The sequence below is a fragment of the Pituophis catenifer genome, unplaced genomic scaffold, assembly GCF_029215685.1.
Source record: "Pituophis catenifer annectens isolate HBS135680 unplaced genomic scaffold, rPitCat1.0.hap2 SCAF_2, whole genome shotgun sequence".
Classification (NCBI taxonomy): Eukaryota; Metazoa; Chordata; class Lepidosauria; order Squamata; family Colubridae; genus Pituophis; species Pituophis catenifer.
The window spans coordinates 189,452,538-189,467,839 of NW_027256882.1; the positions used below are offsets into that span (position 1 = coordinate 189,452,538).

The following is a 15,302-nucleotide window of genomic DNA, read 5'->3' on the forward strand; positions in this document are numbered from 1 at the left end:
TGTGTGTCCATTTCCAGTTGCTCAGTTAAAACAAACAGGCTCCTTTAGGAATATAGAAAAATGCTGTACAGGGATATCACTTGAGTATCAATAGCAAAGGCATCCTTCATATTGCATGGAAGAAAGTCACTCCTGTATTTTACTATGAAAACCAAGGCCCTGATGGTCCCTTGGAGTCAGGAAAAAGGAAGAATGAGAAGAGAAACCCATAGGAATGACATTCACCCATGTGGGCCATGGCAACCAACGGCAAGAGACCCAAGTGGAGCTGGAGGAACCAGATGAAGAATCAAGTGCAGGCGAACTGGAGTGAGAGGACTGGATGCTGGAGCCAGCCATAAGTTCCTGAGGGGATTGTTTGGTACTCAAAGCTCGAGAAGCCCTAGCCCTGGGGGCACATCCTGCTGATCAGCCGACTCCAGCCCCGGCAAGCAAGGGGCAACTACCTCTGCTGCTGCAATGGCAGTGACAGCAAGACCCTCAGCAACTGCAACCATCAAGCTGGAGAGGACACAAGACACCAGCCCTGGGAGTAAAGTTCAACAGAGACCCCAAGCAATTGGAGTTCTGCCTGGCACAAGTTTGGACATACATGCAAGAGTATGGTCTAGAAATAGCCACTGAAGGGACTAAGGTCCAATGCATGACCATGGCGTTAGAGGGGTAACAGCTGAATGGATGGCACCCTCCACAACAATGACGCTCCAGAGCTGAGAAACTTTGACCACTTCATGGCTGCATTTCAGAAGTGCTTTGAACACCCTCTAGCCCAGAGGTCTTCAAATTTGGCAGCTTTAAGACTTGTGGACTTCAACTCCCAGAATTCTCCAGCCAGCATAGCTGACTGGAGAATTCTGGGAGTTGAAATCCACAAGTCTTAAAGCTGCCAAGTTTGAAGACCTCTGCTCTAGCCAATCGCAAAGCCAGAGATCACATAAATGTCATCAGTTAAGGGCACAGCAGGGTGGATGAGTACACCCAGGAGTTTCGTGACGTGGCCTGCCAACTGGCTAGAAGACATCTTGATTGGATGTTTCCGAGACAGGGTAAGTGATGAGGTCTACAACACCTGCATTTCTAGAGCATGCCCACCACCCACCACCCCCAATGGCTTGTATATGCTAGCAGAGGAAGTGGAAATCAACCTGGCTCAATCCAAATACTGGCCGAGCTGTGGATGGCGAAGATCCCCTCCTGAAAAGAAAGAGGCCCCAAAACTAGTGCCCATGCCACTGGCTTCACTGGCTGCTTCAGGCGTGGGAAGGAGGGTTGTCCAGCTGCTTCAGGTGTGTGAAGGCGGGGCACCAATTCACTGGCTGCTTCAGGTGTGGGACAGAGGAGCACTGACCTGTCGACTACTGAGCTGCACACCTAGCCAGAAGGCGACTTAGGGTCCTGCCCAAAACCAGCAAAACCACATCAGCAAGCTCTTGAAACCGTCGTGAAGGGAGTAGAAGTCATAGAGTTCACCCCATGCCCCAATGAAGGCAGGAGTACTCCGACTGACCCGGTCAGCAGCCCAGTGGATAGCGAGTCGGACTACAAGATGATCCTTTGGTAAGTCACCCAGTCAACCCAGTGACCATCCCCATAGAACTTGTGGTTTAATCTTTGGAGCAAAAAGGGACCCTTGTAGTTCTCCTGGACTCGGGGTGTACCAGTTCAAACCTGTCCTTGTCAAGAAACTGGGTGCGAGACTCAAACAGCTTAAAGTGCCCATAGCTTTTTGCCAGATGGATGGCTCAGTGGCGGAACATCCCAGTTACATTTGTTACTGAACCAATAGAGATGAGGATAGATGCACACACAGAGACCTTGAGTTTCATTGTAGCCCCTGGAATGGAAAGGACTGGCTTCACTCCAGAAATGGAACCCCTAGGTAAACTGGAAGAGGTGGCTGCTAAAGATCCAGCAAGCCAGCTGTGAAGGGGAAGGGGAAAAGGGCTATCAAAAACCTACCCCGAAGCTGCAGTAGGTGAAACTGAAAAGGGAGGTGGGAGTAGCTGCCAAAGATCAGCCCCAGGGTGACCTTCAGATCCCCAAAGAGTACTGAGACTTACTGGACACATTCAGTGAGAAGGGGTCAGACGTGCTCCCATCCCAGCAGCCAACTAACTGTTCCATAGTAATCCCACTGAGGGCCAAACTAACCAAACCTAAACTGTATTCCATGACCCCTAGGGAATTGCAGACTTTTATAGACAAAAAGTGTGGATTCACCCAACCCGCCAGACCGAGGGTGGCTGCCCCAGTACTTTTTAGGAAAAAGAAGGATGGGTCCCTTCATCTATGTGTGGACTATCATGGACTCAATGTAGTGTGTGTGGAAAACGTTTACCCACTCCCCCTCATGAAGGAAATGGTGAAGGGAAAGATCTTCACCATGTTGGATTTGCGGGAGGCGTACTACCAAGTGAGGATCAAAGCAGGGGATGAGTGGAAAACAGATTTCAATTGCCCCTTAGGATGCTTCCAGTTCCAGTTCCTCCCTTTTGGACTGCAAGGGCCCCCTGCTGTGTTTATGCAACTAATAAACGAAGTGCTGCATGAACACCTGTAAAAGGAAGTGTTAGTTTACCTGGTGACATTTTAATCTATACTGATACAATGTCAGAACACTTAAAACTAGTCAGAGCTGCGCTCAAGAAGCTTCAAGCGGCCAAGCTATCCAAGCTATCCAAATGCGAATTCCACCAGAGTAAAGTTGACTTTCTACCATATCTCCCACAAGGTGATAGAAATGGACCTCAAAAAGGTGCAAGCAGTGCTAGAGTGGACTCTTCCCCACACCTGGAAGCAACTACAAAACCTCCTCAGATTTGCCAACTTGTATCACCAGTTCATCCTCTTGTTTGCCCAGATAGCCCTTCCCATCACCAACCTGTTAAAGACAAAAGGGTAGGAGAAACCCAAACCCAGACAGTTGCTTAAATAGACTATGGAATGCCAGGCTGCATTCTAAAAGCTTAAGTGCTTTTTTGCAGCAAAGTCAGTGCTGAAGCACTCAGACCCCATAAGAAGCAGGAACATGGAAAAGCTCAATTCATGGTGAATGATAAAATTGACTACGCAAGAACACCTTATGCATCAGTGAATTAATTGAGCAAATAGTATCAATTTAGTGGACAATCCTTCCATATAATGGTTATCCACATTTTTGCTCTAATCATTGGGGAAGAAGGGGATAATGAGTTTAATGTTCAAGTTCAATTTGAAATCAACAGAACCTGCAAGCAAGATAACTTGCCTGTGGTTTGTGACTAGAATGCTCTCAGGCACAAGGAACCAAGACACTGTGAGCTGATCAAAGTTACTTCTTTATTTGTTGCCTGTCTGTTTATGAGAATATTGCCAGACTGACTGCATTCTCTTGGAAATGATCAGATAAGGTTTCAGGGATTTAGGAGAGATAATGTCTGCTGCTGCTATGCAGCATAGTCCTTCTATGCAAGGACTCTAAGCTCAGCCCGCTCTTCCCACCTCTCCCTAAACTAGCTGGAGATTCCACTATAAATGCTGAAGTTTGAAGGAGGAGTTAAGCCGTATGGCCTAGGAAACAGAAATGAAGCATGAAAAGGACTTATCGGTTTCTGCCAATCCAATTGCTTCTTTATTGCTAAAACATTCTTCAAACAATCTACTCTATATTAATGGACACCTCCAAATCCAATTAGGTCCTGGGATGAAAATCCTAAAGGGGAAAATACCTCAAGAAACTTGGGAAACTCTGAAAAGTATGATCAGAAAAGCCCAGACCAGCACAATAAAATTGAGAAAGAAGAACAAGAAATCCAAGAAGAAACCAGCATGGCTGCACAAAGATATCTCTGATAAACTAAAGGACAAAAAAGACAAGTACAAAAAATGGAAGGAGGAACACATAACTAAGGCAGAATATCAGCAGATAACCAAATCTGCAAAGATGAAGTCAGGAAAGCAAAGCTTCAGAATAAAGAAAGACTTGTGATAATAGTCCAAGATAATAAAAAAAAAATTTCCAACATATAAATAACAAGAAAAAAAATCAAGGAAAGAGTCGGTCCACTAAAGAGAGAAGACGGCAAGGAAGTAACAGGCAACAGTGAGAAAGCAGAGTTGCTTAACTCATTCTTTGCATCACAAACTCATTTACGCAAAAAGAAACTATAGCCCAACATACCAAAAACATAACTGTAAAAGACGGACTAGAAATAAAAGTTAAAATAAGCAAAAAAAAAAAAGAAAATAGTAAGAGAACACCTGTCTGATCTTGATAAATACAAATCACTGGGACTTGATGGATTATATCCCAGAGTTCTAAAGGAATTAGCAGATGTTGTCTCAGAACCATTGTACCATATCTTTCCATAATCCTGGAGCACCAGGGAACTACCAGAGGACTGGAAAAGAGCTGATGTGATTCCCATCTTTAAAAAAGGAAAAAAAAACAGACCCAGGAAACTACAGACCAATCAGCCTAACATCAATACCTGGGAAGATACTGGAAAAGATAATAAAAAAAAAACAGATCTGCCAACATCTAGAAGTAATAACTAGTAGTCTGCATGGGTTTGTTAAAAACAGATCATGCCAAAGCCATCTTATTTCGTTCTTCAACATGATGACTAAATTAGTAGACCAGCAAAATACTGTGACATAATATACTTAGACTTCAACAAGGCATTCAACAAAGTAGATCACAACCTACTTCTTGATAAACTATAAAAAAGTGGAACAGATAGCATCACTACCAGATGGATTCGTAACTGGGTGACAAACCGTACTCAACGAATAGTCCTTAATAGGTCTACGTCTACATGGAGGGAAGTAAGCAATGGGGTACACCACAAGGTTCATCTTAGGACCAAGTACTTTTCAATATATTCATAAACGACTTAGATGAGGGAATAGAAGGGGAACTTGGCAAACTTGCAGATGGTACTAAGCTGGCAGGAATAGCAAACACCCTAGAACCGTGATGGCAAACCTATGGCATGCATGCAGAGGCAGTGGCATGCAGAGCCATCTCCGGGCACATGAGCATTCGCCTGTTGCTCTTCTGGGTTCCGGCACACCGGCCAGTTGGCCTTCATGTGCGCGGGAGCTGGACATGGAGAAACTGGAAGAGCAGCTGCCCAGTACACATGTGCACACTGGGAAAATGAACCTTTAGTTTCCAGCACACGTATGCACATCAGTCAACTTGTCTTTGTGTGACATGCACGCCAGAAACCGGAAGACCAGGTGGCTGGTGTGCATGCATGCGTCAGAAACCGGAAGAGCAGCCGCCTGGCATGCACATGGGCACCGGGTGGCTGCTCTTCCGGTTTCTGGGACACGCATGTGCGTGCGCATGCTCCTGTTTCAGTACTTAGTGCCGAAAAGGATTGCCAAGACTGGAATAGATATTACATGGCTCAATGGTAGTAACTGTGAGAGGGATTAAGTCCTAGTGGACCACCTAAGTATGAGCCAGCAATGTGTTGCAGTTGTCCCAAAAGCCAATGCTGTCCTAGGCTGCATCAACAGAGGGATAATATTAAGATCAATCTATACTTCACTAGTGAGGTCACACTCAGAATATTGTATCCAGTTCTGGTTGCTATAATACAAAAAAAGATGCTGAGATCCTAAAAAGAGTGCAGAGAAGAACAACAAAGCTGATAAAGGGTCTGGAGGCTAAACCACATGATAAATAGTTAAGGGAACTAGGTATGTTTAGTCTATCAAAGAGAAGGATTAGGGGTGACATGATACCTGTCTTCCAGTACTTGAGGGGCTGTCACAGAGAAGAGGGGCACAACCTGTTCTGCACCTGAGGGCAGGACAAGAAGTAATGGGTGGAAGATCATTAAAGAAAGATCTAACCAAGAACTAAGGGGAAATTTCCTGAAAGTGAGATCAATTAATCAGTGGAACAGCCTGTCTTCAGAATGTGTGGGCGCTCCATCAAGGTTTTCAAGAAGAGATTTGATAATTACTTCTCTGGATGGTAGAGGGTCTCTTCAAGTAGGGGTTAGACTAGAAGACCTCCAAGGTTCATTCCAGCCATGTTATTCTATGTTATATTATCTGATTTTGTTTTTTGTTTCTCAGTTTTCTCTACTCTTTCTCAAATTTATCCATAACAGCTGCTTTACTATCGTTCTGCATTTCTTCTGGTTCCCAATCAATGAGGTTCAGGACATGAGTGATTCCTGATGTTTTTTTAAAAATACTGGATCATATACTCAAGATTATAATCATGGAAACTGGTTGGCTTTGTTCTTCCACTTTACTTGGAACTTGTTATGAACAGTTTGTGATTTGTTCATGTTGTGTTTTTGATCGTATTTTGGTATTGTAACTGAGCTCTCTTCCAACTCCTTGTACCAATTAAACTCAATTTTACTTTCTTGTGCTCCATTTAGATTTAGATTTAGATTAACAGAGTTGGAAGGGACCTTGTAGGTCATCTAGTCCAACCCCCCGCCCAATAGGAGACCCTATTCTATACCTGAGTATGCATTTGATTTTTTCTGTCTAGGTGTAGGATCTTACTTTTTTCACCATTGAACTGAAAGTTGTTGGATATGGCCCCAATGCTCAAGTTGTCAAGATGCTTCTGAATCTTGAATATTCTAAAGCGTTGGCAATTCTCCCTGGCTAGGTGGCTGCAAATTTGATGAGCTCCCCTTCTATCCCCTCATCTAGATCGTTTATGAAGATGTTGAAGAGCACTGGCCTAAGACAGAGACTTGAGGTACCCCAATGCATGCTTCCCTCCATATAGATCAGTGGTTCCCAACCTTTTTTGGGCCATGCACCATCTAAAATCCTGATGCCCCCCTCCCCCACCTTAACATATAATTCTTACTTTACTCAAAAAGTGAACTCTACTCACAGGAAGGAAGCCTAAAAGGCCATTAACTTGGTTTAAACAAGGTTCAAATTGCCCCTGTTAAAAATCAAATTGCCCCCCTGTGGGGCATGGGACCCACATTGGGAACCACTGATGTACATGTAGTTCCATTGAAGATCTCACATTCAATGCAACTGGTCAGTCACTTGTAAATCCATCTAATGGTGATGCTATCTATTCCACATTTTTCTATCTTATCAAGAAGTAAGTTGTGGTCTACTTTGTCAAATGCCTTACTGAAGTTTAACTAAAATATGTCCACAGCATTTCTTCGATCCACTAATCTACTAAAAAGAAACAATGGATATTGCTAGAAACAGACAAAAAGCAAAACATAAAAAGGATGGTTTCCAGAAGAAACTTAAAAAAGAGTTTCAAAAGAGGTTGTAAGTGACAAGCAATATTATAATGACATTTCTAAAGGCACTGTAAGATGGAGACAGACTTGGATAAATAATGAGTTTTCCAAAAGATCTCCAGAATATTCTGCCCCAGCCTGGCCTTTCAGTCTCCCAGTGGCCTTTTCAGGCCTCTCAAAATCAGCATGAACTTCTTGCTTCTTCTCATGTAGGGTTATGCATGTGAAATTGTGCAATGAACAGACGTTCCCTTTCTATGGTGTGTGTATGTGTATGTGCGCACATGCGTGTGCATGTGTGTGTACGTATGCACAGAATTTCAGTACACTCCTTCCATCTTGAAGGTATTTAAAATACCAATTTGAGGTTGAAACTTCCTTCTGAGTTTGGAGATCTTTTGGAAATTTCTGGAGAAGGTCTGTCTATGTGATCCCACGAGTTGACATTGACTTGATATCATGCATCAGTCAATCAATCATTGATTCCAGAAAAAAGAAAAAAGGACTTAACTGTTTCTGAAAAGTAATTTCATAAAATAATTATTTTAATTTAGGAGGGAAAAATGGCTGTTATCTGCAAAATGACTTTCTTCTAAAGGTGCTTTAGCAGCAGAAAAAGCAGGTTCTCTTTTTGAGAAGCAGAAATTACTGATTCAGAGGGTATGTCATCTGTTTTACAACTCGGCACATAATTTGAAGGTGTGCTAAAATCTTTTATACTATCACCATCTTAAGGATGAAACATGTTTGTAGGAAGGCAACTATTTCAGTTGAGCCTACTATATTAATGCAGTTAAGTAAATGACCTGATTTATTCTTTCAATTATCCTTTTAATTGTCACATCTCTATCTCATTGCTAAGTATATGAGAAGAACAAAATCTTACATTGGTCTTGTACACTCAAGCACTTCTTGAAATATTTTATATCCAGGTTACTGCATAGCTTCTTTTATTATTGTGCCAAATGTTATTATAGTTTACAGTCAGTAAAATTTCCAACAGACTTGTTGCTGCTGTTACAAAAGTCTCAAAAGAGTTGAATATTGAAGTCAGAAAAGGCTCCATGGCTGTTGTTGCTAGAAGTACAATAGAATTAAAGAAGGGATGGGCCTTTTGGGGATCCTAAATTATGCTGAGCAAAACTAGCCAACTGCTTTAATAAAAGCTTTTATACAAGAAATATATTGGAAAAGTTTATTTTATCTCTGTTCCCTTTGCTTAGGCTGCCTTATCTCTGTTTCTAAAATGTACAGTTAAAGTTCTTTTGCACTATGCCCTAACACAGAAAAACTACACCCAGGAAGGATAACATTTTGTTAAATCTGAATAAATATTTTAGAGAGCTTTTTGTGATTAGCACTTAAAAGAACATTTTATAGCATTTTAACGTTGTTTTTGAAACAAAATAGTTCCTACTAGAAGTGTGTTTACAATTGCTTACTGTTGCCTACTTATTTTCACTTTTTCATAACTATTTTATAATTCACTTATGGTCCCAAAACCAATCACACAAAAAAGAACATACAATATAATAACTTTAAAAGGAAAATATAAAATTATGAGAACATTCTAGAAGATCAGCTAAAAAATTAATAACATGACGAAAGAACCAGATAGCGTCTAACAACTATAGCTATTGATAAAGAGTTTTGCCATCTTTATAGAGGTTTCTGAACAGTGATCACCCAGGAGAAGGGTAATGACATCTTGGTAACAATGGCAACTAAGAATTGTTAACAACTGGAAATATTAAACTTGATCACCACTGGGTGTACAATGAACACTTTAAAAGCACTTGTGAGATAGAGTCTATCTTTGTCAAGTCTGAACATCATGTTTTGCTTTTATATAGGAGGCTTATATATTGTTGTTGTTCTAATAGGTTATGAATGAAAGTAAATAGTTTCTTATGTGGAGGGTATAAAATATTAAATAAGTATCTAGGGACAGTCCAGGGAGAAGGAACAATCATACTATAAAAGGATGGGAGACTTTGGCTCTGTCATTCTGGATATCTAGATCCCGCAAACTCTGCTTCAGTTCAGTGGTAGCAGATCTCAAAGCAGAACACAAAATTTGTCATTTTAGGGTGGAAGATGCATTAGGAAGTCCTTTGTTTAAGAACCACAATTGGTTTGGACAAAATGATCACTAAACGAATCACGAGAGAGGAAGGGGGAAGAGAGAGAGAGGGAGAGAGAGGATGTAAAGGTTGTTGGTTGCTGCCACTTGATTTAGATAAAATTTTCTTGTTTCTTATGAAAAGCACAACAAGGCACAGATGATGTTCTGGTCATCCATTGTGCTTAGTCCTATGTCTGATTGTCTCGACTCAGATGGGAACTGGGAAGAGAGAGTGAGGCTGACACTGTGCACTTCTCCTTCACTTAAATCAGAATTATGCACCAGTCTCAATATCATCATCATCATGACTGCTCTTCAAAAGAGTAAAAATAAAGAAGTTCTGAAGCGATGAGTGAGTGACAAAGCACTAAACACGAATACACTGGAAGCTGTTGTCAGGGACCTGCACACAAGCAATTCGGGTCTAATAGTCACTTTTCATTGACCAAAGCAGCATTGAAACCCAGTATCTGCCTAGGTGAGTTAGCAGTCTTTTTTAGGAATGCACTGCTCACCTTCACAGTATGAAGATGGAACTAGAATAGGTGCCCCAAACTTTCCCTGCTTCACTATACACTGGTCAGTTCACCACAACTAGTGGGGATCCCATCTTGGTGGTTGAACAAACATAAGATACCTCTCACCATTGTCACTTGAATATGTTCATGCTAGGAACAGCTTTAGTTGCCAGAGAGCTTGCAAGATACAGCGCAAGCCTGAGTAAGACTCTTCTTCTCAACAAAGGTCAGCTGGCTGGAATTGAAGGTGGAATTGAAGGTACACTTTTTCCTGCAGTCATGGCAATGATGAGTGTTGTGATGCTGGAGTTGGGCTGGAAGTGGCTGATAGAAGTCATTTTGTTTGGAAACACTGCAGTTACCACTATAGCTATTCTGATCAGTGCCTATGTCTCCCACAATGACTAACCCCAAGAGACAAATGTTCTATGAAGAATTAGATGCCCAACTCTCAGTTTGTTTGGCAACTTTAATGCAAACAGCAACAACTTTCTGTTTGCCTACCATAACAAGACCTCCTAGATGCACCTTCACTCTAAGTTTGGCATTTTATTGATTATGTCATTGTCAGGAGAAAAGAAAGGCAGGATGTCAGAGTAATTAAGGACATGTGTGGTGCTGACTGTTGGTCAGGTCACAAGTTGTCTCAAAAATGAAGGTCCACATCAGATTCAAAAGATGACCAAAAGGAAGCAAGGCTATGAAAAGAATTAATCTAGTTAGATTGAAGAACCCCAGCATGGCTTCAGCACTGGCTGCAGACTTAGTAATTAAGCTTGTTTACCTACATCTTGCTAGCTGTGCAAGTCTAGCGCTATCAGGACAACAATTCCAGTGTCTACCTGTTTGCCCAACATGTGGCAGGACATTCCATGCCCGAATTGGCCTGACCACTCATCTTTGGACACACCACACTTAGTTTTAATGGAACTAATGGTGCTGAGTCCTCATCTATGATGCTGGACAAGCAACGCTAAATCTGCATGTAATTTTCTAAACCTTTATATTAGAGATTTATGATAAATCTATAAAATGTATTGATTCAAGATTTAATAGTGGCAACAACACTGGGATGGTCAGCATTTGTGTCACTGAAGATTGTGGGTGGAAGAACTACACACCAAGAAAAAATATGCTAGATATAAATATGACCTCACCTGAGGCTGCTGTAGTATTGGTAGGAGTTGAAACAGCGGCTTGATTTCGAGCATGAGCAGGTATGAGGATTGAAGCCAGAGATGGATTGCTTGACAATTCTAGAAGGAAGTTGAAGAAACATCATTTATAACAAAGCACAATTCAATTATCGAATTTAGCAGACCTCCTGATGAAGGCAGCAATGTAAGGAAGCTCTATGAAAAGTTCTATGATAATCATTACTGCCTTGGAAAAATAAAGGAATAAAGTTAAATCCCACCAGTGTTGCCAAGCACAGTGCTGTGAGGCATATGGGAAGGACGGAAGAATGTCAATACTGTTTCTAACACTTAAAAAAATATTTTGCCTTTTTCTATCAAAACTGTAGATCATGTGCCATAATGCTTTTTTCAAAAAACTAAAACAGACAATCCATCATAAGCAAGAGACTAAAACAGGGGATAAATAGAAAACAGATTTCAATTGCCCCTTAGGATGCTTCCAGTTCCTGATCCTCCCTTTTGGACTGCAAGGGGCCCCTGCTGTGTTTATGTAGCTAATAAACAAAGTGCTGCATGAACACCTGTAAAAGGAAGTGTTAGTTTACCTGGATGACATTTTAATCTAAACTGACACAATGCCAGAACACATAAAATTAGTCAGAGTTGTGCTTAAGAAACTTCAAGTGCCCAAACTATATTCCAAGCTAAATGCGAATTCCACTAGAGTAAAATCTGTCTGGAGAGCCACTGACAAGCTGCATGGATAATTCTGACACAGACAAATCAATGATCTGACTTAGCATGATAGATTCTTTAAAAGCAGCTGTGCAGTTCAAGTGCCACTGGGCATCTACTAAAAAATATACATATTTTGGGGGGACTAAAATGAAAAATGCTCAGGCGTGAAGAATTACTTTCACTTTTTGTACAAATAACTATTCTTCCAAACAGAACTGCATTAATAATAGTAAAGTCCTACACATACCTATTCAGAGGATTCTTGGCCTTTTGGCTAAGATCAAATCAGTGGTAGGTTGTTACCAGTTCGCTCCGGATCAGATGAACCAGTAGCGGCAACAGCGGGAGGCTCCACCCACCTGCCTGGATGCTTCTGCACATGCACAGAAGCATTGCCCATGAGCGAACCGATAGCGACGGGTTTTGAAACCCACTCCTGGATCAAATGTATACCTATTCAGACACAACTTATTCCCAGCTATATAGGATTTTTTTAATGATTTTCCCACATTAATATATCAAAACATTTCTAATTAAAAAGTACTGCTTTTAGAAAAATATTATTTTTACTACTAAAAGTGGGCAGGAAAAATAATCTGAAAAGGGGTAGTTTCCCTTATAGTACTGAGAAGACACCGCTTTAAAAATGTTTCCTATGACAGCAACAAAGGAACTATTTAGTTGGTTACTTTGTCTCTTCAGCAAGTTTGAGCTACAGACATGATTCCAAAAAATATGAAACCAAATAATGATTCTATTTAGCAGTATCAATAGCATTTAGATTTACATACCACTTCACAGTGTTTCATAGCCCTCTCTAAGCAGTTTACAGAGTCAGCATATTGCCCCCAACAGCCTATGTCCTCATTTTACCAATCTCGGAAGGATGGAAGGCTGAGTCAATCTTGAGCTTGGTGAGATTTGAACTGCAAAATTGCCAGCAGCCAGCAGTCAGCAGAAGTAGCCTGCAATACTGCATTCTAAGCACTGAGCCACCACGGCTCTTTAACAATATTTAGCACTATTTGAAAATATATTTAATCCCACTGTGTGTATATGCTTCCTATTTTATATTTCAAAAATAATCTTCATTAAAAAAATTGACTATTCAGTGTTCTTATTCATGTAATTATTGCACTATGGACTATAACCTCATCTACATTCATTTATTAATAATTCATTTATTAAAAATCAATTAGGAAATGACTTGCCAACTGTGTAGAGATCATTTAGATTATGGGTTCAATTACTTTTTACATCATTTGTCTCTATCAAGAATGAACTGGTTACACCCACACAAACACAGACACAAAATTTGCAAATGTTTCCTTCTGTTCCAACCCTCTAGTCCAGTGATGGCTAACCTTTTTACCATTGCGTGCCAAAAGCGGGGGGAGCGCGGGAGGAGTCATGCGAACGGGTGCCCTCATCCATAATTCTATGCGCCCCACTCACCCCGTGCTCCCCCCGCTTTTGGCACATGATGGCACAGTGGGCCCGGTAGACCTGTTTTTCACTCTCCCCAGGCTCTAGAGCCTTTCTGGGAGCCTGGGGAGGGTGAAAACAGCCTTCCCCACCCCACCGGAGGCCCTCCGAAGGCTGGAAATGGCCTGATTGCCGACTGGTGAGCCCAGAAGCTGGAGCTGAGCTCGCGTGCCCACCGATATGGCTCTGCGTGCCACCTGTGGCACACGTGCCATAGGTTCGCCATCACGGCTCTAGTCTATGCTATAGAAAGAGTATTTTGTCTATGCTATAGAAAGAGTATTTTCTTTTGAAGTGCCCAACACTTTATCCATCATTCACCCTAACTTCACTTGAGAGGATGCCATATTCTGGCATAATGTTTCAAAATTACCTTGAGTAGTGAAGTTAAAGAGTGCAGGTTTCTCTCGACCACTTGGCAATTTGATGTTTGGGTCCCGTAATTCATCAAAGAAAGAATGTGCACATGCTTCCAGTGGAGTCAGGCGGGCAGTTGGGGTATATTCCAACAGACGGCTACATAGAGCTATTGCTTCTGGTGGAGTGCGGGGTCGGAAGACCTATGGGGAAAAAAAGAGGGCAGGCTGACCATTTTGTTTTACTCTTATTAACAGACTATGAGCCTGAACAATTAAGCTGGTGTAGGTATTATTTTGTTTTTATTTTTAAAAAGCTAACATCCGATTTTTACCAACTGGCTAAGGCAAAAATGCTTATTGGCAAGGAGTTATACTGAATAAAATTGAATTTACAAAATCCCTGAGGACATGACGGACATCCAGCGCCAATCTGAGGAAATTTAGGAACAAAGGAAATAATACCTTTAAAAACATAAATGATACCACTAGGTTATGCAGATGGGCTGGAAAAGAGGAAAAAGCAAGTGATGGGATATTTTGAGGATTGATATAATCCCATTTAATTAGAACTAAATCCAAAACATAGATTTGGATTTATCAAACTGGTTTACGCTAATTTGTTAATAGTTTTAGTGGCTCTTTTAAATTACTTGGCAAGGAATTAATTAAAATATTGTATATTCTCAACATACAATCATTACTTTTGCACTGCATATTTTCTTGGAGATTCAGGACTGCCTTAAATGTTAAAACTTCCTGACAGTGAAAACAATTAATCAGTAGAATGGGTTGACTCCATGGGTTGTGTTCTAGTTCTAAACTGTTTTTTCACTTATGTGGAATGTGCCCTATAAGTCTTGGGAGGATAAACAATGGTTAAATCCTTAGTGTATTGTGTGATAAACTGAATTCACAGTTCCACAAAATGAACACAATAGCATATAGACCACATATGAAATCAAATGCAGATCTGCATAAATACATTTTTAAAAGACGCATTAACTTCAACCACATGGAAAGTGCTTCAAAGTTATTCTAGCCTCTAATTTAGACAGGAAGAGACTGAACCTAATTTTATATACTACTATAAAAATGATGAGTTTTTAAAGGTAATCAAAACTTTTGAGGGAGAGTTCCAAACACCAGATTAAAACAGAACAGAATAGAATTTAGAGTAAATGAAAACCAAAAGAACCAAAATGCTAAACAATTTTTAACCACTATATAAAAATCCCAAACTAATGCTGAAGCATGCGTGCATCTTTTGACAAGGCAACTTTGATGTAACAGAGTGATGGGATGATGAGAGGAGAGTACAACTCTTCCTACTCCAATTCATCACGGGAAACACCTCTCACTCACTCACATACTTAAACACCCATCCTCATATAGTTCCTTTCTTCTAATTGCACTGAAATCCAGTTTTTGATTTGTAGGAGAAAACCGTGTGAAAGGGAAGATACTCCCAATCCGTACACTAGGCAATTTTCCCTCTGTAAACGGACTTGAAAAAGCAGGATTTGAAATCCTGTGAATGTTGTTTCATCTCACTTAGCCTTGCCTTACCTTATAACTTAAGCCAGGAGAGTGATGAGGCACTCTCAGCTGTTCTCCTAATTCTTTCATTCCAAGAGCGGCAATTGCTTTATAGACCTGATAATTTTCAGATGAAAATAATATGAGGGGAACTATTGCAATAG

The 15,302-nt window shown here is 40.9% G+C and overlaps 1 protein-coding gene across 4 annotated transcripts in view; it reads right to left on the minus strand.

The window, feature by feature from the left end:
* The window catches only part of GSK3B (glycogen synthase kinase 3 beta), a 168,002-nt gene that overhangs the window by 10,028 nt on the left and 142,672 nt on the right, over positions 1–15,302 (minus strand). For all 4 annotated transcript variants that reach the window (XR_011600062.1, XM_070938374.1, XM_070938372.1 and 1 more), the window contains 2 exons: positions 13,617–13,803; positions 11,039–11,137 (listed from right to left, as the gene is read on the minus strand). Coding sequence is in view for 3 of the 4 variants with exons in the window: in XM_070938374.1 (XP_070794475.1) it covers positions 11,039–11,137; positions 13,617–13,803 (286 nt within the window). In the remaining variant the exon portion in view is untranslated. The remainder of the gene's footprint in view (positions 1–11,038; positions 11,138–13,616; positions 13,804–15,302) is intronic.